General features: G+C 39.7%; 2 protein-coding genes and 1 non-coding gene across 3 annotated transcripts in view; 2 read left to right on the forward strand and 1 right to left on the reverse strand.

Moving 5' to 3' along the window:
- LOC145492020 (calsequestrin-1-like) overlaps positions 1-2,817 on the reverse strand; it is an 11,448-nt gene extending 8,631 nt beyond the window's left edge. The window contains exons 1-2 of the mRNA XM_081471335.1: positions 2,460-2,817; positions 445-529 (exon numbers count right to left, since the gene is read on the reverse strand). Of these exons, the coding sequence (XP_081327461.1) occupies positions 445-529; positions 2,460-2,732 (358 nt within the window). The 5' untranslated portion in view covers positions 2,733-2,817. The remainder of the gene's footprint in view (positions 1-444; positions 530-2,459) is intronic.
- A 604-nt stretch (positions 2,818-3,421) lies between these two features.
- Positions 3,422-24,393, forward strand: LOC145492015 (rho GTPase-activating protein 32-like). Its single transcript, XM_081471330.1, has 19 exons — positions 3,422-3,657; positions 3,891-3,960; positions 6,068-6,161; positions 9,053-9,111; positions 10,737-10,824; positions 11,448-11,519; positions 12,680-12,762; positions 14,870-14,948; positions 15,209-15,301; positions 15,926-16,048; positions 18,518-18,595; positions 19,463-19,562; positions 20,120-20,213; positions 20,603-20,658; positions 20,838-20,940; positions 21,192-21,287; positions 21,439-21,487; positions 21,617-21,995; positions 22,280-24,393. The coding sequence occupies exons 1-19, from the start codon at positions 3,621-3,623 to the stop codon at positions 23,293-23,295; spliced, it is 2,769 nt and encodes a 922-aa protein (XP_081327456.1). The 5' UTR covers positions 3,422-3,620; the 3' UTR covers positions 23,296-24,393.
- Positions 13,909-13,981, forward strand: Trnat-ggu (transfer RNA threonine (anticodon GGU)). The gene has a single exon. It is a non-coding gene; the product is annotated as a tRNA-Thr (tRNA).
- Position 24,394: the final 1 nt, after the last annotated feature.

Genomic DNA, 24,394 nt, shown 5'->3' on the forward strand with positions numbered 1-24,394 from the left:
CAAAAAATTCTCAGATTGAGGTCATTGAATCCTCTTGGTTACTCCACATATTGTGATCTGATTCGTACCACTCATCCTGTGCTCGCTTTTGAAGCGTTTTTCCCGGGGTTTTGGGAAGAATCTAAATAAAGGTAGCAAGAGCTTCATCCACTTTGTGCAGCTGTGGAGGGGCCTGCATACATTATTGTATGACTCAATTTAGTTTTAAATGGAAATGTGTTACAAATTGGCCATCAATGCATGAAGCAACGTGATAAGGTAATGACTGGCCATGCTTTATTTCTATTATCTTTAATTAAATTATACAAATTTAAGAATTAACAAAGTAACATCAACTGTCAAAATAACTGATAACTACTGACATTCCATTATAATGTTTATAAACATTTAGGGTGCTGAGACTGCACAGTACAGACTAGAAATCATCTTAAAGGGGATACCCACCCATGTTTTGAGCCAATTCCATGCTATCAGCTACATTTACAATGCCAACCGTCACACCCTGTGGTTGAAGGACTCGAGCTACAATCTGTTAAGAGATAATGTACAGGAAATCAAAAGTAAATTAAACAACGGAGGTAATTAAGGTGGACTGATTTTTAGTGTGCTAGACACCGGATTAAGTGCTCTTGAGGTATTATTATGTGGTTAGTGTGTTCTCAGGGGGAGACAGTTAGGGGTAAGGGGAGCGAGGGGGGCTTGGCCAAAAATTTTCTTGTATTTTCTGAAAAAAAAAATTGACTCACTGTCTTTGAAGCTGAATTTTTCATCCAGTTTGAAGGGTGGGGGAGGGGGGTGGGGGGTAGTGGGGTGCTAAGACTTAACAAAAGGAAAGATGATGTCAGTAGCTTTATCAGCATAGAAACTAGCATGATTTTTTCATTATTATTTTTTATCCATCTAAGCTAAGACCTTCCTGATTTTGGCTGGTTTTACAGGCAAAAAATAAATTGTAGGCTTATATTACATGTATTCTCAATTCTATACTATTGACCACTGCCTCCCAAAAAAATGCTGAAAATCAACAGTGTGAGTTTCTACAGTATCTCCCCTCTTGATGTTTACCCCGCAAAAGTGGTTTGTACATGTTTGAAACATTCAAACCCCCCCCCCCCTCACACTTGCTATAAATGAACACATTAAAATGACTTGTGGCTTTCACATTTTGTACACTTATCCAAAATTCATTCATAAGTCAGACCATTTTGAGACAGACAGTATTAATCAAAGTTGTGTCTCTGTAAAATAAAATCTGTTATCTGATAAAAATGATATTTTATACAGTTATGCACTAATTAATGAAAGAATAAGAGAATATTGTCAAACTTGTTGCTTGAATTCTTATCAAAACTTTAAGTTTTGGGCTCTCAGAAAGCTTAAATTGATGGGATTTTTCACTGGTGATAGACATGAACCAATTATCTGATATCACTAAGAATCAAGATACATGTAGTTGTGCAAGTTTAAATCTCCATTTTCAAGCACTTACAGTTTGTAAAAATTCTTCTTCTTAATTTTTTTTTGTGACCAGTACATTTTACTTTTCTGATACATTTCCCTAAAATTGTAGGCTAAGATTCGCACAGATTAATTTTATGATCAGTTGTAAAATATTTATTTCAAAAGTTCCCTGAATGTACGTCTTGGTACATTGTTTACAGATGACATCAAAATAAGGCTATTGGCAGGCATCAGAATGAATTTTACAGTTTTTAACCTGTTTATTGTGTGATCTAAAAATAATCAGTATAACTAAATAAGGATTATGTATGACAGAAATAAGAGAAAAACAAATGTAACAATTTTGATACCTCAAAGGTGATAAAAAACCTCATTTAATTTGCAAATTAAATGCAAAATATTTTGAAAGCAGAAGAGAATATTTTTATCTACACAGTCCATTTATTATTAAAAAGCAATTTACACCATCAATTAGCACCGGCTAATTAATTATTGATACCTTTTAGCCAACAAAATCTTTGTGGAAGTACAATTTTCAAAATTTCTCACCGCTGATTAGTATAACTTCTAAAAAGGTTTTTCTTTGTTCAGTTGTCTGGAACCCTTTCATGAGGTTTAAAGTTCTAGGATCAGCTTGCCTTTAACGTCGAAAATTCTGTTTTAGCCGTATCGTCTTCGGAATTATTAACGCAAGAAAATTTGAGACGAAAATAATTAACATGAAAGTGAAAACAAACCCGCAGAAAAACCGAACGAGTTATCTTGCAGATAAGCTAATTCACAAAATTCGCTTCTCTTCGATAAACTTTAAGACAGATTACATTTTCCCCATCAACTTTACAAAGAAGATGTACACCAAAAAAATATCCAATGTAATATTTCAAAGCCATTAGGGCAAAGAGGATAATCTTTCACGTGAACATGGATCCACATTTTGCGGCCGCTGTCTGACCCCTTGTAGTATCGTAATGATGTGAGCTTGTCTAAGTACGCCTTACCTCGAGCATTTTTTCGTCCGTTTTCCATGATGTATCGGCCTCGGGATCTTTTTCATTGCTGGAGTAATAGAAGAGGACGACCATCATCCGGCTTGCTTTCAGAGTCTTGTTGAAGTGTTCTTTGGTGAGCTTCGCGACGCGTCGAATTCCATCATCTTTGAGATAGGGAGGAAGTTTATCTTCTTCCCTCTGTACCTCGTCAAATTCTTCATCCAGAGGGTAAACACCGCGAAAGTAAACAGCACAATGGACTAAGAGAAGGAAAACCTTCATTGCAAATCGCTCGACAGACGAAGTCCCATGCAAACAAGTCAATCGGTGTTGCTGTTTCTATAGGTATGCACACTACCACTCGCTGGGGAATCGACTCGACTCTAGGGCTCCCCAGTGAGGTGATAGCTGGCACGCAGGGTGTCACTAGTCTAATCATTTCCGGTCATAACACAAACTTCCGGCATACTTTTCAATTCAAGTGCAGGGATATCTTCGTCGTCTCCTGTCTTGTGCCCTCAAAAGACAACAAAATAACCTGGCTAAAACCTGGTGTACTGACGTAATCGAGGTTGCCCCGGGGCGAGGTTTCCGTCTCCTTTGTATGTGATATGGAGTGTCACAAGTGTCACACAACTTCTCTCAATTGCGTTACATGCACTTGACTTACCAGTAACACATTCTCTAAAAAGCAAACTCAGATTTACATGCAAAATTTAAACGCTGTTTTGGACTAAAAGAGCGCACAGAGCTGTGCACTTTTGCTAATTCAGATCGATCAAGTAAACATGACAAATACCCTTGAAAAGTGTGGAAGAAAAAAAAAAGAGAATTTCTATTGGCTACAATGAACCAAAGACTTAAATTCCCATTTTCTCAATGTTTTTTTTCGGTTTAGAGACATAAGTTTGCGAAAAGTAGAGAAAAGAGGGAGGGAAAAAAAAATAATATTTAAATGGGGGCCACCAAGAAGGATCAGGCAGGGAGATGAACACGGGGGAACCACATGGGGTACGTGGTGAGCCCACGGTAACGTGACGTCATTCAAACACCAAAAGATTTGCAAATTCAGCGATGGCGGACAATTTGCTGGCCGAATAAACAAAGAAAATATCCTCAATAACCCGTGCCATGACCTCTCCACCACACGAAAATCACGAACTGTAGAAAATGACGACTTGGTACACATCTGCTGCAAACCCCTCAGGTAATCTATACAAAGGAACGTCGGTGAATTGCGATTTTTTTCGATATTGGTTTTCTCACACCCAGAAACCAGAAGACGTTTCATGGCTTTAGTTCGTATTGGATTTCCGTTTCTTACATGCCTTGTACAGCTTTTAATTCTCCCTTTTTTAGAGTATTCGAAACGAAATTTCTCGTTCACAAGTTTGTCCTATTCTATTGATGTTATATTTTCCTTTTTTGGTCCAATTTTAGCGACAAACGGTTTGGCCATGTCGCCTTCAGATGAAAAGAGTCTTCCCTATACGCAACAGCTGAGCGCAAGGTGAGGAAGCTATTTCTGCACTTCGAATTCCTTTAATTAAGCTAACTGTTGCCATTTTAATAAGATCCGTGGTTTTCAACTAAGACGTTTAAGTCGAGTACCAGTCAATCGATCATACGTATAAAAAATTCACAAATGGGCTGAAGTTGTTTATTTTATCTAGAAACTTTCGTCTGGAATTGCCCGTTTCCCAGACGACAGACGGCTGTGTAAAACTGAAATGTCAAAACACTATTTTTGTTTGCTTTAAGCGGCTTACATTTAGTCCCACTTACGAAATGTCGTCGCCTTAACCATATTAAGCAACAACAACTGGAATACGATCAATATAGCTTTGAAATTCTTAGTTTGAGTAAAGGTAAGCTTGATTAATTGAAGCTTTTGAGGTTAATATTGGCCAAAAAATATATTCCTTCCGCTCTATAATATCATATGGATATAAGCTTATAAGGTTCTGACAGTTAGAACCAGACTCTACAGATAACCGCATGCTTATTTTAACATACCTTGTAAATCAAGTTTGATTGTTTAATTGAATTGGATATTTTTTTTTGTATTAGGCTTGATAGAACATAAAATAACATGTTGTGAAATCTTTCATCAGAAATGCCTTCCTGTAACTGAAAAATGTATGCAAACCCAGTCTCATTAGAGTCTTTGATCACTGAGTTGTCTATCAAATCAGATTTCTATATCATGCATTTAGTTATGACATAAATGAAAAAACATATATGCATATGGAAATGTTTGACAGGGCTCAAAATTGTGGTTGGATATTTGGGGGAGAAATTTCCAGAAACAAAATGCATCATATTTCCAAACTGTCGTTTCTTTTTTATTAAATTTTCGTGAACTACCTTGGCCATAACTGTTTGTATTTGGCAATTGTAAGCCCATATATGTTATATATCATATATATATCAGCCTTGCCTGATTACTCTTTAATGAGATAGAATTGAAATACATCTCAAAAAGATATTACTCGATGACCATTGTGTACGCTTTGACATGCCACACCATTTTCCCTGAAAATGGGTGTCTTTGAAAAAACTCCATATACCATAAGCTTTTTCACTTAAACTATGAACATGTACATTTTCTGAAAGGTCATAAAAGTGTCTCTTCAACCTGTTTAATTTCACTGAAGTTGACATAATTTGATATCCATATGACATCATAGCAATGGGAAATTAGAAGTCTATTGAAAAACCTCTTATGAATCTTGGCTGCTGACAAAAGTTGTTATGAGTGCGCCCAGAGTTTGACTAAATTTTGACGCACCCAGTACATCATATAGGCACCTGAGGGGCAAAATTCATGAAATTCTGAGTATGTGATATAGCCACTCAAGGGGTTAATAAGATAGAATTCAATGTTCCTTGTAGCACTTTCATCTTGCAGGATTTAATTTTTGCGGATTATGCGGATGGTACTTGATCCACAAGAATAAGTTCCAGTAGAACAAAAAAACATCACCAAAATTAAGAACCACAAAAATTTACTCCCACTGATATAATCAAAAATGGCTTTTAATTCACTTGAGTTACTATATATCGTACATTGGGGTAAGAAAGAATGTTTATTTTGATATTTGCATTGAGAAAAAGCAATCAGAACTTCACCTTCCTAAGTAATAATTAGCTACAATATTGTTATTGTTGTTTGTTATTTTAGCCGTATGATGTTATTCTAACTAAGGCCCCGTCTACACTATGCTAGAGAAATTTGAAAATGACATTTTCACTCTGAAAACGTTTCAAATGTTTTCCATCCACACCATATTCATGGAAAGAATTTGAAGATGTATTGCAGGTCAGTTTGGATTTGTTTTTGCAGAAAACTAAGGGAAATCATATGAACACATTTATCATCATTTCAAAAAGCGCCATTTTCAAAATGTTTTCCACGCACACTAAAACACAAAGCCACCATTTTCAAATTTGTCCAGTTTGAACAGCATTTTGGAAAAGCTCTGTTTTCATGACAGATTAGCGTACGGATGGTAGGCCTCACTGTAGAAATCAAGCTGCATATTAAAAATTCTCCTACATAGTGGGGACAGTGTGAGGCCTTATACTTGTATGTCACATTGTCTGTTATTTTTTAGCCACAATTCTAGAATGATGAAGCTGCCCTTAGGCTCCAGTGGAACAGCAAGACGAAGTGTTAGTTTGGAAAAGACTTCACCAGTGGAAAGCAAGGTATTCTCCTGTACATTAATTATTACCGTAAAAACTCGTGTATAAGCCGCACTCGTATATAAGCCGCACCCCCAACTTTCGAGCTTGATTTTGAAAAAAAGAAAACTCTTTAAAAAGCGCTGAGCAAAAGAAAGTGATTACTTGTACATTGTAAGCTTGGTCAAATCTGATGCTGTGTATTTGCTGCGAGCTAAATAACTCTTGAAATACCTTTTACAAGCTATTCTTCAACGGAATTTCTGATATCCTCCTAAAGAGAGGCTCTTTTGACAAGATGTTGCCTTTATTGCTAAAGGCGATAGTGGAAAACGATGAAATTCAAACGGAAATCCGAGCAAAACAATCTCTGACCGATCGGTGCAAAATGATTGCTTAGTAACCACGCAGTCATTTAAAGAGAGAGTCTGGACACAAGAGAAATACACACGCAATATATGAGCATATTATCGAAAATTTGAATATAAAGTTCCTTGAGAATCAATTTTCATGCAAAAAAACAGGTTTATTTACAGCCACAAGCATGCGGCTTGGTTAGGTCACTTAGCAACGCCTCACAGATGCACTCTACTTTGATTGGCTAGCTAAAAACCGATAAGAAGTCTGGGCCGAGTCACGTAGATCGATCGAATTGAACGATCGAACGAACGATAAACAACATGGAAAAGTTCCATTTCACATCAGCTGTGCGTGGATACCATGTTTATAAACATGTATGGAAGCCTTCAATTGGTGAAAAACTTGTTGCTCGACGCGAGTTTAACAATCCTATGGATAAACACGCGGTGCAAGTTGTGAAGAACACCGAAACAGTCGGTCATTTGCCCCGTGAGTTCTCACGAATAGCGTGGTATTTTCTTGCACATGGCGGAGAGATCAGTATTGAAGTGATCGGTCGCAGAAGGCATTGTAAGCAGCTTTGTGGAGGAATGGAGATTCCATGCCAGTTAGAGTTTAGCTGCACAAAGGAAGTACAAATGAATCGCTTGAAAGAACTACTCGCGAAGAAGATTCAGGTTTAAAACCTGAAGAGACAAAGGCTCCTTTAGGAGCCACCACTTCTATCAAAAGCAATGATCAACAACAGCAACAGGTTTCAAAATGTTGAATGTTTATTTACTTACGTTTTTAAGTACTATATCTGACCACTAACTAGGCAATTAGCCCCCTCTGAAAGCAATGGTCTCGTATATAAGCCGCACCCGCCATTTTGAGCCCAAAATTTCAGCAAAAAGGTGCGGCTTATACACGAGTTTTTACGGTGTTACTAGTAGTAATCAGAGATTATGAGAGTGCGTTTGACGCTCTCACTTAAATATATATATACCGTAAATAAATGATTTCACTAGCTGACTTTCAACCTTTGTTTATTGCTAAAATCAACATTTTTCAGCAGCAACCAAGGTTTTACAGTCAGACACATGTATGCATAGTGTCAAAGTCCATGCTAGTGAAGAGGTCACGATTTGTTGATACGTTGCGTGACGCTGCCAGTTTCCAGTTTCATATTACGTACATTATCCTAAGCTAGCATTTGCAATCACGTACTCATCTCGCGTGGTCGTTTATCGTAAACAAACTCCGCGCAACTAATTTGAGTATTTCCCCTGATGAATAAAGTAGTCTTATGGATCTTGCCTTCAGAATACTTTTCCACTGATTCCAAACAGTAAAATTTCGACTGGATAAAGACTGAGCTATCTGTCGTGACTGGAACTAATCAACAAATGCAATCAAAATGTAGCTGCTCCCACGGCTATCATCCCAAAGCCAAGTCGTGTTAATAAACGAGGACAATTCCCTTAGATTTCGATAAATGCTATGGTCGAAGCGTTTAAATTCACCAAAATCTAATGCTGAGAGCACATAATAGCGAAGCGTACGGCAACTGAATGGAAAGAAGTCAAAGAAAGATCCATCAGAAAGACGAGCTCACATGGCCTGCTCACATACTCACATGTTCGCCACATGTCTTATCACATGTCTTAGCATTAAACAGTACCAGTTTACTGGCCGTGACATGCCCCTGCAAAAATCAAGCGGGGTGGCCATTTTGGTGTCCTTACAGGAATGTGTTTTTTTCGGCCTATAACTGTGCACAGGGAGACCAACTCTGGAAAGCCGCAGATCAAAATTAGGTTTGCGTTCCACTTCGTCGAACGCAATTAGATTATGAACTATTAGGTAATAGTTGATTTAACCTCTGGCCTCATCAGCTCTCGCCTCATAGAAATCACATCTACAAAAATGGTGCTTGAGAGATTCACCTGAAATTTTGCAAAAAGTGTAGAGGGGTGAATCAGTCATTTTCATTTTGTATAAAGGTATGTTATTAACTAGTACTGTAACTTTATATATGTTGTTAACTAGTAACTTATACTGAAAAGCTCATGACAACATGGAGACTGTGAGTCTGAAAAAGGAAAAACAATAAGTTATTTGCTGGCTGTTGTCGGTCTGTATCATGAAAAACAGTGACTAAGGTCTTGAAAATGCTGCCAGAGGCTGCAAGCCAAGGGCAGCATTTTCAAGTCTGTGGTCACTGTTTTTCATGATACAGACTGACAAAGGCCAGCAAATAACTTTTTTTTTTTTTTCCTTTTTCTCGCAAACCACTTTCAATTTATAATTTTTGACCTTTTCCACACACACGACACAAGTGAACACGACTATGGGCAGAGATAGGAAAATCCACCATGCTAAGAACCAATCAGAATGCAGGGTTCGTTACCATGCCCTCTTGGAAAACATAAAATTTATTGTACTCCAGTTTTAGTTGTGTGACATGGTATGACTTGCTTCGCAAGAAATGTTTAGGCCAATCACACACAAGGAAAGCTAATATGATAGATTGTGAAATTGATAGATTGTGCAATTGTTATGTGCCATTGTAGGGGGACTACATGCATGGGGAAACTGCTGGTTGGACTGGCACCTACAGGAAACTCATCAGGTATTGCTTACACATCTCTTATTTTGAAACCCTGCTAAATATAGCCTGTGAACAAAGACGTATTTCTGACTGTCGCTTGTCTCCACTGATAATAACATTATTTTCAGCGTAGGCAAGTGACAGCTAGAAATATGTCTGCATTTGCAGGCTACCATAAACTGCCTCTTACATATAAGGCCTGGCCTTATACAACTTTGTGACAGCTTATAGATGGGGTTATAAATAGAGGGGCTTATATCCGAGATAGCCTATACCCGGAATGAAAAACCATTTTGAAATGAGCCATAGCTGTATTGGTCAAAATAGGTTTTTCATTTACTAGTTTTAGTAAGTTATAAAATCATCGTATTAAAAAGAATCCAAAACAAGGAAAGCTAGAGGGGGAGGAGGCTTATATCCAGGGGCTCATAACCGGGTGTACTTTTTAGTATGCAGGTAAATGGGCCTATAGGTGGGGGTCTTATAAGCGAGGTTGCTTTAATAAGCGGCAGGTTATGGTATGCTCAATACATATACGTTATTTGCCGGCTGGGAGGTCCATATAGTGAAAAACTGTGACCGAGGTCTTGAAAATGCAGCATTTTCAGGCATGAGGTCACAGTTTTTCACTATACAGACCGACCTAAGCCGGCAAATAACATTTTTATTTTTTCCCCATGGTAAATTGGCTTACAAGTTGGTTTGTTTACACAACTTTGTCATTAAATTGGCTTACGTGCCATCTACACACCATCGTAAAAAATCGAACAAGCAAACAAACAAATAGACAAAGAAAGATGTATTAAAGAACAGCTTTATTTCAAACTACTTTGATTACGTTAGTTGCATCTAGTTCACCGGTCAAGATCTCCAAAACTGTTTTTGGTGGGAAATTTCATGCAAAGTTTCAAGTTGTTCAACAAAAACAATTTTATTGCGAATCACCTGAAATCAGACTTTTTTAGTGTAAATTGAGTAGCAGAATTTGAAGAAATTCGTTAAGTGTGTTCCACAGAAATTCTCGTAAATACAGCAACGATCAGAGAGTTAAACTCGACCGCAATCAACTTTTTTTTTTGCTTAAAATTGTGCGACGAGAGAAATACAGGATTACGCACCATTAAAGCGCCGAGCTAAAAACAACTAAACAAACTCTCGCAACTTCAAAATACTTAATTGAATTTACTTACAGTGACTTTCCTTGTCATTTTAGAGTGAACAGAGATAAACTTGCATTGATTAATCGTCGATGGAAGTGTAAAAAGAGCAAAGGTTGACGATTACTGCTAGTTCACTCACGGCAATTTCACCTGCACTGTTTCCTGCCGTTACCGTGACCGTGGTCAGAGATAGGAAAATCCAGACCGCGCTAAGAACCAATCAGATTGCAGGATTCATTACCATACCCTCTCGGGAAAAAATGAAATTATGTAATGTTATATTTACAGGATTTGAATTAATGATGTGACGATCTAGAGGTTCTTCAAGTTACATGTAGTTGACCAAGATGCAACCTGAAAAAAACTTTTTTCTTAGTCACTCCAATAGTGAGAAATTTATGCTTCCTTGAAAGTAAACTTCCAAGGCCTGGCAGATTCTATAAAGAAGGGAGCATGTATATTCTTGATATTTTTTTCCATAATTAGACTGCATGGTGGAAATTCTCATTTTCCAAGAGTGGAGGACATGCCACACTTTCACTATGACATTGTTGATCTTGGTGAATCAGTGAAGGTAAGTTGTTCAATATCCCCTAGTTTGAAAAAGTATACCAACTTATCCAATTCTCCTCCCCCAGTCTAAGATCAAAGCTTCTTCTGACACTCAGGTGGTTAGGTAAAGGCAAGTTCACTGATCTATAGCTATGTTTATATGGGTTATAGACCAGCAATTGAGGTTGATTTGGTCAAGATGGCTGAGTCAATGTCCATGAACACACAAAAAAACAATGAGGCCAACATCCAGTCATCTTGACCAAACAAGCTTGGTCAATAAACGATTTATTATATGGCTTTCGGGGAATTTTTTATTGCAGGACACAGGGAGTAATCCCTGACGGGCATGATAGTGCCATCTTGCCTGCTTGGGTAGCCAATCTCAGCGTAGGATTCAGTTCATCTTGCCCGCTCATGGAGCTAGCCATCTAATAAATTGGAGTATTGTAGATCATGCTTTGAATCCTTCCCAGGGCAAAAAAAAATTCCCGCAAGTGGTCTCCCACCTTACAGTGTATATGGCCAACACTCATAAAGAAATACTGACTGAGGCTTATTTTTTGTGTTTCATTTTTTCACAAAAGTCCAAGAGTTTGTTCTCTACTTTCCAGAAGTACAACTTTTTCTTTATCTTTTTCTCAGATTAGTCTGTACACAGGCAATGGTGGAGATAAGCGATACCATAACGGCCTTGAAGAGGAAGGGGCGCTGCTGGTAAGTGAAGGGATTGTTAAAGTCAATGTGGGGGGAGAGGGAGGAAGCGAAAGGGAGGGGAGGGTTGTGGAGTTGGGATTTTAAAGAATACACATTGGACCATTTTCTTATTCTCGGTATAGGACTGGAACTAGCATGCAACTGAGGCTAATGCGGGGAGTGTTTTCAAATACAAATGACATTGATCTCTTTCTTATGACATTTCCACGCATGAACCTCCATTGCAAGCTAGCTCCAGTCCAGTACCGAGAATACAAATATGGTCTATTGCACTCACTCTGTAGGAACCTGCAATATTCTTTAGTCTTTGAAAGTAACTTGTGCTTATTTATTCCAAATTGCACTCAAAATCATTTGATAACCTAGTAAACAAATTACTTTTGACCCTGTGAACATTACCTTAACACGCCAACACTGCGTTTTACCAGAGATTTCTTCGAGTTGCTAAGAGCCTGGTTCTGAATTTGGTGGTGCTGGTCAGGTGCGCAGCCTTACACGAGCCATCACGCAACAGTTGAGAATCAGAGAAATCAGGAGGAGGCGGCAACTGTCTGCTTTTTGAATAGGTTACGTCACGGACGACCCCCACTTTCGTTTCTTATTAAAATGAAAAAAAAAATTGTTAGTCTGTGCTTCGTTCAGATAAGTGCTTGCTGGGTGTTTGAACTTAAACTTGATGTAAAGATCACTGCGATGATCATTCTTCACCTTCCTTTGAACTTAAACTTGTTGCTAAAGAGGTTCTTTTAAGTCAAAAAAAGTTTCGATTTTCAGAAGGGTAAGAATTTGTTGCTCTTTATCTCATCGCTTCGTTAATTTCGGAGCGCAGTAATTAACTTTTTTACTGCGGTCTATATTGAAGTAGATATTAGTCTTTATTATCTTTCGAGACAAGAAGCAATCATCCATAAGGATCCCCTTGTTGAGCGTAATAACCTGGTTGTATTCTTTGTTTTAACTTCGAAAGCTTTCGCGCTTGACTGTGAATTCAATATCGTTTAATATAATGTATACAAGCATCATTTTGTGTTCGCAGCAAGTGTAAAATTTCGTGTTACCACTGGGGAAAAGGGCTCTCGAGGGATATATTGTTTTTCCTTCGTGTTTATATTTCCCTTTGATGGAAATTTAACAGTTTGAGTTTTCAATTCCTGTCGCAGATCAACGTCATCTGTCGTGGAAAGTCGTGGATTTTGACGAGGTCAGTTGATAATTTGCGACTCTTGGATCGCGCCCTTCACAGGTAAATAATTTTCGTTGTTCACTTCAAGTTCATGCAAAGCTTCATGCATTTAGAATGGGTTTATTTTAGCGATAATTACTGTTTATTAGCGCGTTTTAATGCTTATATTCAGCAATAACTTCCTTAAATTCACTACAAAAGACACTACAATGCGACAGGACCCTTTCGATATACGATTGTCAACGTAAACATTGGCTTAATAAGGTATCTTTACTAGTCTCTGCCGAGCAACAAATTGAAGTTGTATTAGTTCACGAGTTTTAACGATAAAGCTGTAGTGACTTTGTTAGTTTATTTTATATTGAGACTTATATTCGCGATGGCAGAAAATGCGAATGTAATTTTTGCAGTTATATCCTCTTTCGTTGGGACCAGTTCCGCCATAAATGATAGGAAGCAACATTGAACCCACCAAGAGCCGTTTTATTCGTTATGATTCGAAAATTCTAATATGATTTTTAAAATTTCACCCGCTTTGAAATTCAAGAGAAAAATCGGAGTTTGGAAACTAAAATTTATATCTGCGAAATTATTTGCCGGACAGCAATATCGTGTGATTCAGTCATACGTGAAAATTAACGACTTTATTCATTACTGAAGAGTTCGTATTTTCAGTAGTTCTTTCGATGTTCTTCGTTATATTTGTTCTGGTTTTACTAGGGGAGGGGGGGGGGGAAACTTGTCAAAAACGAAGGGAGAGAAAGGTGAAGACTTTTACGCAATTCAGAACTTTCATAGATTGTCTTCCGTTATCCTAATCATGAGCAGTTTGTTCCGTTTGATATAAAATCACGAACATTTACACCGAAGTTTAGAAATGCACGGAATTTTATGCGATTAGGTAAATCAAATCAGAGATTTTTGTCGTCCAGTTTGTTTTCCTGAGAAACGAAACTGCCTTTTAAATTGGCTTTGCTCTGTAATTCACTGAGAAATATTAATATTGATCTTAAGTGTTAGACGATGGAAGTGTTTCCCGCGCTTGGTGCCAGTGGCATGTTTTGGCTTTCAGTTCTGATTGGCTGAGCGCGTTATTTACTTTGTTTTGATTGGTCAGTTGTGAATACTGCTGCGTCACTCATAAATCGCCTTATCTGCACGCGATAATCATATGGGATATTAATTTGTTTGTAGTACTTTTCATCAGGCTTCATAGCTCAGTTGGTAGAGCATCGCGCCGGTATCGCGGAGGTCACGGGTTCGAATCCCGTTGAAGCCCTGATTTTTTCAGGCTTCTTCTTTCCAATTGCTTAAATTGGAAAATTTACTGCGACGATCATCCTTCACTTTCAGTGATTATTAAGCGTAGAAAATTTCGCTTTCGTTAAATGTGCGTTTTATGGTCGCAAAACAGATTAATTGAATGAGAAAACAATTCATGCTAGTTAAACCTAGTTTAGTTGACCATTTACAATGAAACGAGAAAACCGGTTGGTCAAAGGTTGATCTAAAATGGAACACAAAAATAGTAATACTGAGCATTTCCGTTAAACATTTGCCGTGTTCTCGATTCATCAGAGTTCACTGGGAGCACCTGGAGCCGAGCTAAGGAGCCGCGCATTTCATTATTTAAAAAAAATGGGCGAAAGACCTGTAGCTGGTAACAAAAGAAGAAGTTCCACATTCTTTGTTTAAATTCTTTGCTGCCATCTGATCTAATCAGATTTTCCGTTTAATCAGGAAATTTTCTTGTCGGGTTCAATTTATTTTCGAATTCTTACGCCCAGTAGGCATTCACATTCCAACGAAAATTCTTAGCATTTGCGACGTAAAGGCAGACCGTTTTTGTTTAAGGTAAGAGAAAAGCGCTGTGGACGCGTTAGTAAGACTTTTTATAATAGAAGTTTGTTGTTGTTGTTGCTTTTTTGTTGTTGTTTAACCGTTTTCATTTTGTTGTATTGTCACGTAGCCTTTCCTTGGGTAAGAAAGATTGCGTGACACCTCAAAGAACGTCCGTGCTGGGGAGTCACGGTGATACGGATTTCAAGTCACGCTGGTTCCAGAGGTTTCCTGTTTTCTACTTCGAAATAGAAGCTCTGGGATCAGGGTAATTCTAATTAAGAAGGTTTCCAAAAATTACATTAAAATCTGTTTTATTTTTCCTCAGGTGCCTTTTCGACAGAAACCACAGCCAGCTGAGATGCCTTGCTCGTCTTCCTGACACTGACGACTTCATTAAAAGCCAAGTGGGTTTGCTTTTCGCTCTGTTCTGCACCTAAAACATTACACTGTAGTTAGGTAATTCGGTGTCCTTTACTCCTGAGATCCAGTGACTCTGATGATTTTGGTGGTAGCTGGCTTTGAAAGACTTCTGACTCAAGAAAAGTACTTTCTTCCCCATATATTGACACCGTAGTAACATGCCGCTATTTAGAGTGTGGCTTTTGAGAGATCTTGTTCTGCGTGAAAAGCCGTTCTGCGTGACGAGTTCTCCTTCTCTTTGTAGGAATGTCGTCAGCTAGTGCAGGAATACCTGACAAGACTCGCTGAGCTCGCTGATGATGTCATGAACTGTAGTGCCGTCCTTAACTGGCTTGAGGTGAGTACCGAGCTTTGTGATTGGTTAAAAATGGCAGAACGCGAAACCAATCAGACGCAAAACCAACACCAGTCGTGACGTGGCTTACACTAGTTTTTCCGCGCTTAATGCTTGTTGACTGTTTTTCCGCACTGAGTGTTCAATGGTGGCATGTCTACCTATGCTTGGCATTCGTTCGCCCGCTTTCTCAACCTTTGCATTGACCTGTTTTCAGTTTACCCACCCTTAACGTTGATACGTGGTTGCATATTTTCCCGCGCTTTTCACTCGTTGTGTGTTTACTCACGCTTAGCACTGACACGTTTTGGCCGTTTCCCCGCGCTTTTACATTGACACGTGGTTGCATGTTTTCCCGCGCTTTGCTCCGTCTGTCCGTTTTCCCGCGCGTAACTGATAGTGTTTGCATGTTTTCTCGCGCATGTTTGCATGTTTTCTCTCGATAGTGTTTGCATGTTTTCACTGGTGCCTGTTTCCCCGCAGTTTACACTGGTATATGGTTTCACTTCTTCTTACAAGCTTTGTGGTGTTTTATGCCTTAAATATTCAAATGTAAACGTCTCAAGGATTATTTTTTCTGCGACAGAAATCGCACTTACTCTTATGACTGCCTTTATGTTTTCTCAGCTTGATAACCATGGAAACCACATGTTACTGACAGACGAGTCTCCAATCAACGTACCTGGAATAGCAGCTGCTCACGTGATCAAACGATACACTGCGCAGGCTGCGGACGAAATCTCTCTCGAGGTATGATAATATTATAATGGTCAGGTAAGAGGTACAGTGCAAGCTGTGTTCTTAGGCAAAGCTTTGTACTCTCACAGTGACCAGAAACAAGAGTCTTAAAAAGCTCTGGTCTTGTGAGCCACTTGTTTCAAATTTCATTCTAAGAATTTGTGTCAGGTCTGTCTGAACTAACGTGATTCAAGCGTTACTTTGTCAACGGATTTTCTGTCAATCTTTCGTTTTATACCCAAATCGGAAGTGAAAGGAACCAAAACTCATTTTCCCTCGTGTCGTTCTTAGTGTATCATTTAAGGTAATTCCTCTGAAATAAAAGTGACAATAGATATTTGTCCAAACTTTGTCCACTGAATATTTGTCAAATGATAACTTCAATTTTGAAATAAAAGAGGGGGTGCCCATGCTCATTAAGGAGCAGTGAGGCATTGAAAATGTCCCATTTTGCCATTATTTAATGCTTATTATAAGAACGCATTCCCAGTAATTGCAACATCTTTGTGAGCCCGGACTCATAAGAACACGCATTAAACTACAGTCAATACAATGTGTCGGACACAAATAAACGTTTTAAGTTTTATTCAGACAGAAAGCTAAATCCTTGATTATAAATTTGAACCAAATTTCTTGACGTGGTTACCGACTGCAAAATAGAAAAGACCACAGTGTATCTGCTATTTTTCTTATTTATTCAATTTTCAGCAATAGAAATTAGATCAGTCTTCTCTCACGCAAAGCTTATGATTAGTTGATTACAATGACTGGAAAAAAAAATTGGGGTGCCCGTGCTCGTTGGTGAGCTAGAGCCATTTTTCAACTGACAGAACTCAATATCAAGGCAAATCCGTCATGTTTTCAATATGCGCGTGCACGAGCGCGCGCTAATGACGCCATAAATTATGCGCAGTAAGGATGCACAATGCAAATGTGAAGAATGACCTTAAATGATTTATGGCGTAACCTCTGTTCAGTCTTCCCTTTGCCTCAATCATTTTTGTCTCTGTTTCTTTGCTATTGCGTCTTGGTGTTTTAATACCTTAACAAACTATTGTCTTAGAGTTTTAATTTGATTTGATGGTAATTTCATGCCTCTTAAATGTGACATCATACTATGTCAGTGACTTACCACTGGGTTTTGACCGATTTCAAGAGCGTGATTAAACGTGGTTTTTATGACGGTAAACACAATTGTTAAATCAATTTGTGACGTTCTGTCCAGTGTCACGGATATCATTTCGTACGTTATTTAAAATTTGATTGAAATGATCTCGTGACGTAGTTCCGCTGGTGACTTAAGTTTGTTCGTTGCCATGGGTGAGTGACTTTGAAGGGTTTCCGTCCGGCGTGACGGCTTTGGTCACGTATTACCTCACGAAACGTTCTCTTGTGGGAAAGCTTTAAAACAGTTGCCCGCCGAAAAGAAAACGAATTAGTACGGCACAATATTAAATTAAATGATTTTCTCAAGTGTGCAGTAAGGGAGATAGATGAAACAAAAAGAAAAGAGCATTTTGTGAATGCGTGAATGAAGTGAGTTCAGCCGTTATGAAAGCAAGTGAAGTTCTATCCGTTAGGTTTTTACTCAATTCTTACTCAATTCTTACTTAATTTGAAATGAAGTGATCTGGTTGTCACCTTGGGTGATGACATCTCAACAAGCAAACAGGACGTATAATTGAGCATAATTGAAGAACCTAATATTAATGATTGATCCATACATGATTACGATAAGTCGAAAGTTCAGACCCGAATTTTTCACCTTAAACGCGTTAACGGAAGTGGGAGGCGTTTGCTTGTCCCTCGCTACGGCAATATCAACTTTTACCAAACTAACACAGATCGAAACTACGTTTTGGCACTAAACGGTTTGAGTATAGGGATAATCGATTGATATATTCGTCTAAATGCTTCAATTCAGTTAACAGCATTGTGCATTAAGAATAGTGTATCGCTCCTTTAAAATCGCGTGATCCGAACATGACGTCATTTTCTCAGTAGTCACGGGTCACATGACAAACATTGCCTGTCAAAAAAGGTGACTGATTGTCAGATAGGCAAATTAATGTTGACAAGAATTGGGCGACCACTTTGGCTAATTCTTAGCGGAATTGCAAAAAGAATTAGGTCGGTTTCCTGTAGAAATCAATAGTGCCCTTGTATTAAATATGTAGTTAATTTTGAGGAGACGCGCTTTTTTGCCGCCGGTATGGCGGAAACCACTTGTTCGTAGTTGTTACGCAATTACCGAGTTGAGCGAATGGCCCGAAGGCACTTGACGTAGGAATGAAATTGTTCCGCTCTGTGTAGCGTGTCCGGATTGTCATTTCAAATGGAAACATTTCAAAAATCCTGAATTGATAGTAATTAGCTCAACGGGGCTAAACCAGCGCTGAAGTTGGTAGCGTTTCATTCATCTTTCGCCGTTCTTGTTTAGTGCAAACTTTGTTTCATTTTGTTGCAACGGTGTTGTTGCAGGTCGGTGGGATAATTTCCGTGATTGATATGCCCCCGGTTGACGAGAGCCTTTGGTGGAGAGGAAAGCAAGGATTTGAGGTATAGTAAGGTAGAAAATAATATACCGAGTTATAGAAATTTAACGCAATTGTTTCACCGAGTTGTAAGAGTTTTATAAAAGTTCGCGCGAACAGGGAGAAAGCCCAAGAAAGTAACCTGTCAGTTGTGAAGTCCTTCAACGAATTGATGTTATTGAGAGGGTTTCTCAACAAAAAGGATTTGTAGTCGATGTTGTTCGTTGTTTACAATGTTCAACTGAGTGTATAGATTGTTTTGTTGATCTTATGTATCTAAATATTTACACTGAAACGCTTAACTTTAATTCAATAGGATTATCGTAGTAAGTGTTTTTAATACTTGTGATCTCAGTGAAGTTCATAGTTTCAATAATTTCTCTCGATGATGAAGTTTTTGGTTGGTTGTTTTTTGATTGGATTTCGATTAACGATTCAGGGGGCAGCGTTAATTACAGCCAAGTAATGCCATTTTTGAAATGCCTTAGTGGTTAGCATCAACCCTCTCGTATGTAAGTGGTGTGTTGGTTTTCCAGCTTCAAGAATATTCTTGCTTTAGTTGGAAAAGCTATTGGACTTATTTGTGTTGGTTGCAGCTCTAAGAATTTCCTTTCTACATGGCTCTCTTCGTGTTATAGCTTAATATCCTTCATGGCCTGAATGATCTCATTTTAATCCTTGCGCCAGTCTCAAAATGTTATCTCACCCTACTGATCGTCATACCTAACCTTGGTTGAAACAAACTTAGCTCTGGAGTGTTTGTAGTTTTTCAACGCAGCATCTAGTGCTGATGAATTTCTCGATTCTTATCACCGGTGTGCTTGACAGTGTATTGGTAGCGTAAGGAGATTTTTGATTTTTATCACTGAATGCACTTTTGGGATGTTTTCAGGTTGGATTCTTTCCTAGTCAGTGTGTTGAAGTTATCGGTGACAAGACGGACGGTCAAGCATCGCTGCCGCGCCACACGGCAACCACACACATGACACCAGGTTTGTTTACTTGTTTATAGTGTTTAACACTTGTTGGAGACACTTTCGTTGTCAGTGGTTTCCAATCGGAGAAATGACTCTTTTGTTCAACGTTCTGTCTGTCTGTCAAATGTGACTGACCCTCGTTTATGTCTGTCTGTCTGTCTGTCTGTCTGTCTGTATGCCAAATGCGACCCGTTCTCGTTTACGTCTGTCTGTCTGTATATGTGTCTGCCGTCTGTCTGTCTGTCTGTGAAATGCGACCCACCCTCGTTTATGTCTGTCTGTCTGACTGTATGTCAAATAAGACCCACCCTAATTTATGTCTGTCTGTCTGTCTGTCTCTGTGTCAAATGCGACCTACCCTCGCCTGAAAAGAAATGATTATAAATGTTATTTGTCCCCATTGTACACCCACCTCGCGCGTGAAACGCAGCGATTTAAAGCATCGAAGCTAAACTATGCAACACGCTAAACAGCTCTCGCTTGCACTGAAACCCTTACATCGTATTTTTAGGGGAAACGGAAGAACAACGTATCAAATAATATCAAAATGTTTATTTTCTTCTTTTCTGTAGTTGCCAAGAAGCGAGGGAAAATTGTGTCCTTTCTGCGATTGTTCCTGTCTTCTCGTCCTTCGAAGGCAAGGCTGATGCAAAGTGGTATCCTGAAGTAAGTCAGCTTATCTTGTGTGTACAGCTGCTGTTAGCGGGTTATGACACGTAACAAGCACAAAAATGTTAGGATTGGTGTTATCCAATCAGATGAGAGTACGAACACCGGTGAGAAACCTGACATACCAGTAGGCGATGAGTTCAGCCACTTTTAAACTTTAAAAAGAAATGTTTGACTAGCATCCGATTTCACTCCGTAGTCTCCCTCCAAGAGGGAGCCTTGTAATTTTTTTTGATTAGGGATTTTGGTTGAGAAGGGTTTTAGTTTTCCCCACAGTAGTATTTTAACCCATCCAGCATTTCGACGGAAAACTGTCTAATTTACCTGTCCAATTAAACTGTACAATTGATGTACAATTATTTGTTTGTCCACCTGTTTGTTCTCAGGGAACGGAGCTTTGGTTGTGACTTGGGCGAACATTTGGCAAAAACGAATAGCCAAGGTGAGGAATTATATTTTAATCATTGCATGTTGCACGGCTTTCTGTACATTAACATTGAAATGATTTTCTTGGTGAGAAAATACAGTGGCGATCAGGCCTCTGTCTGAAGTATTGCGTTTCTCAAATCCTGTAGATTCACTTGGATGGAACCTTAATAGAACTCTTTGTTGTTGTTTTAGTTCCTTTGGTGTTAACAAAGTGCGCTGAAGTGATAGAGAAGAATGGTATCGTAGATGGAATTTACCGTCTATCCGGCATGTCTTCTAACATTCAGAAACTCAGGTAAGTATTCTACTCAATCTTCTAGTCCCAAGCTCAAATTTGAAATCTCCTTACGGAATGGTATCTATTTATTTTACGGTGGTTGTGAGAGGAAGGTTGCTCATCAAGACAGCATGTCTTAGTTGGAAGTTTTTGTTGTTGTTGTTGTTGTTTTTTTTTAGTGAACATCTGACATCCTTGACATTGTGTTGATATTTTATGAGGAATGGCGATATTGCATACTCGTTATTAGCAAGAGTTTTATTTCCCAGGTTGGCATTTGACGGGGACGAGCCGCCCGACCTCCTAAAGGACTGCTATATCCGGGACATTCACTGTATCAGCTCTTTGCTCAAGATGTACTTCAGGTAAGGTCACATGAAGTTTCCTTTTCATGTCGGCGCAGAGTTGTGACTGCACGGTTATGCAAACTGTGTAGTTTTGGTTTTCGCATTTGCTAAGCAAACCAATGGAGTTGTTATTTCCAGAGTCAAAAAAACCAAATTTTTTTGTTCGCAGAGAGCTACCGAATCCACTACTGACGTATCATCTGTACGACAAGTTTGTGGTGAGTATAGCTTAATACACTCATCGTGACATATCCGGATGAAAAACTGTGACCAATTAACTTATTCATAGAAGCATCCAAATATCGAGGGATATTCCTTTTAAGTGTTCCGTCATCTTACCATTTCAGGCCGCCATCCAAATCACGAACGAATCAGAACGTCAAATAGCCATCCATCACGTGGTACAGCAGCTTCCGCCACCCCACTACAGAACACTAGAGTACCTGTTACGTCACTTGTCACATGTGGCCTCGTACTCGCCCCAGACCGGCATGCACGCCAAGAACCTTGCCATCGTGTGGTCACCAAACCTCTTGCGGCCGATGTCTCTGGACGGCGGAGGCGCGGCCCTTTTGCAGGTCAACGTACAAGCTGTTATAATAGAGTACCTTATAAGGAATGCGAACGTGTTTTTTGACGAACACGCGGCGGCGGCTGCGATTGTGGCGAACCCGCGTTACTCGTCCTCGTCGCTCGACAGACAGCGAAAGGTGGTCTCCGATTCAAGTAAGGATTCTTACTACGTTTTTTGTCACGTTGTGTTGTGTGTTGCGTTTTGCAATGTGTGATGTGTGATGTAAGATGTGTAGTGTAATATGATATGTGTGATGTCACTTGCGTGACTTTCTAAGTATGCGGGGCAGTCTCGTCAGTATCTAATTTTTTTCAGTATAGGAATCGTGATTAAAAGAAGCTAATTATTTTATGTTGAATGATGGTATAATTATAACTAAATAGAATAGAACATTCTGAGCCGATTACATCTGAATGATCTCTTGTTTTCATTACAGATATTGCCGGCGCTCCTTCCATTGGTCCAAGGATGGCGTCACTGTCCATTTCCCCGCCTACTAAACTAATATCACTGGAAGAAGCCCGGGCGCGGGCGCAGACAACGCCCTCGAAGCCCCCAGTAAGGCACGTAAGAGTCACGGCTGTGCCAGCACCCGAGCGATTTGAGCCCCCCATGTATCGGTCATCGGTTGAAGTTCCCGCGAGAAGGAAGTCGAGCGATGGGGGTGTTAGCGGACGCAAGTGGAAAAGCTTTTTCCAGAAGGGAAGGAACTTTGACGCTTCGCAGTCCGTGGCTAAGATTCAGGAGACGAGCCAAGGGACTTACGTTAGTGTCATGCGTGAGCCCCAACCACAACGTGAAACCGTGGAAGGAGTGCGCCAGACAAGAAGTGCGGAGAAACTCAATGAGGCGCCTAATGATACGGGACCGCGGCCTGTTAGGGCCAGACATATACGTATGGATGCTAAGCATGACACGAGGGAGATAAGAACTCCTGTTCACCAACCGGTCACAATATCGTTTAGCCACCAGCCCGCGCGGGAACGCTCACGGACTGTTGGCGAGATGCACATCAGAAGGCACCCGGTGTTGACTTCGTTCAAACGGGTGTCATCTGAACAGACTGTATTCTATACTAAAGTGGAATACCACTCGACGAAGGTCAATCATCGGAGAGCGTCGACCGGCGGCGAAGAGCTCGAGAGCTCCATGCGGAGGCGAGAAGTTCCGAGCTCCGAGCATCGCCCTGTGTCGGTATACGACAATCGCCCGATCTCGATATACGACAACGAACCGACAACGCATCGGTATTCTTCGCCGGTTTTCTCGCAGAATTACTGCACGATACCCGAAGAGAAGCACCGCTACTCGACACCAGTGAACATGACCACCCCTCCCATGAAGAAAACATCCAGGGGAAGGCTGTCAGACCAGCAGATTGCTATCACTGGGGCGAGGCTGGCGCAGACGTCTCTAGTGCCTTGCTCAAACAGCGGTAGGCCAATGCATTGAATGAATGACGTAATTTTGGTACAGTCGCGCGCTGAGAACGTGCTATTTTTCGCGGTCACGGCCAGGGTCCTGAGTTGACGGCGGTCGCGTGGTACTCAGCAAGCGGTTTGATATTGTGAAGAAGAATATTTAATTTGGAATGGTTCGTCTCTTCGCCGTCACAGTGCAAAGGGTTCTTCACTGGATTCTGTCGTGAGTAGACGCGGGGAAACTTAAGTAAATGTCTTAACCTTTGACATTTTCGGTGTTTAACATGCAATAACATGCCGCTCAATTTGTCAGATTTTCAAACTTTTGTTTTGCGGTTCTTATTAGTCTCATTCAAACGAGAGTGAAGGGTAGTTGAGTTAATCTCCCAGATAGGATTACCCGTCATCCTCTCTTGCCTCAACTTCGTTTCCAGGCTCTCTCATCTTTCCGCCCTACTGGAGCGAGAGAGGAGCGGGAAGAAGAGAGACCCTGGAACGAGGTTGTTATTGCCTCAGTTTTAAGCCATCTTAGAGAATCTCGTACCATTGCCCTTTCTCTTTGAAGTTAAATGTGAATGATGTAATTGCAGTTCTTGGAAAGAGAAATTACGCGAGAAATATCTTTTGGCTGGAACAACGCATTCATTTTGAAATTCTGTCGAAACATAGCGCAGTTTACTCTCAGACATACTACATTGCTGTACTTTGGCCTAACTCCACCGCTCTCCGCTCCGCCATATTTCAATGAAAACAGTAGGATGTAGACTTTTGATGCCGCTTCTATGAAGTACTAATCCCTTCAGGGACATGGGAAAATTACAATAAAGCTTTGTGTTACTGTCAATTTTATAATCTGAAATGACCGAGCACACACAAAGCCAGCAACGCGAAGTAATTCAAGCGACAAAATTCTGAATTGCGAATATTTTTTAATTTATCACGAAAATATTTTTAAGTCTTTAAAGCGTGTGTTAATATAAATTTTAAATGTAAATATCTCAAGAGTTGGCGAAAATATTGTTTGTACTGAAGGTGAATTGTCTTGTTCCAGTAGAAAGGACGTAAATATAATGAGCCTTGTTGAATTGCTATTTGATTTTAGCTTACCCCTCCCCTCCCCTCCCCTTCCC

The sequence above is a fragment of the Orbicella franksi genome, chromosome 7 (genome assembly GCF_964199315.1).
Source record: "Orbicella franksi chromosome 7, jaOrbFran1.1, whole genome shotgun sequence".
NCBI classification, from domain to species: Eukaryota; Metazoa; Cnidaria; class Anthozoa; order Scleractinia; family Merulinidae; genus Orbicella; species Orbicella franksi.

Bases quoted from the DNA above. Each gene is read 5' to 3' on its own strand.
- LOC145492015 (XM_081471330.1), top strand. From the start codon at position 3,621: ATGACGACTTGGTACACATCTGCTGCAAACCCCTCAG. The intron at 11,520-12,679 runs GTAAGTGAAGGG...TTCCTGTCGCAG, and splicing joins AAGAGGAAGGGGCGCTGCTG to ATCAACGTCATCTGTCGTGG. The intron at 19,563-20,119 runs GTTTGTTTACTT...TCTTTTCTGTAG, and splicing joins AACCACACACATGACACCAG to TTGCCAAGAAGCGAGGGAAA.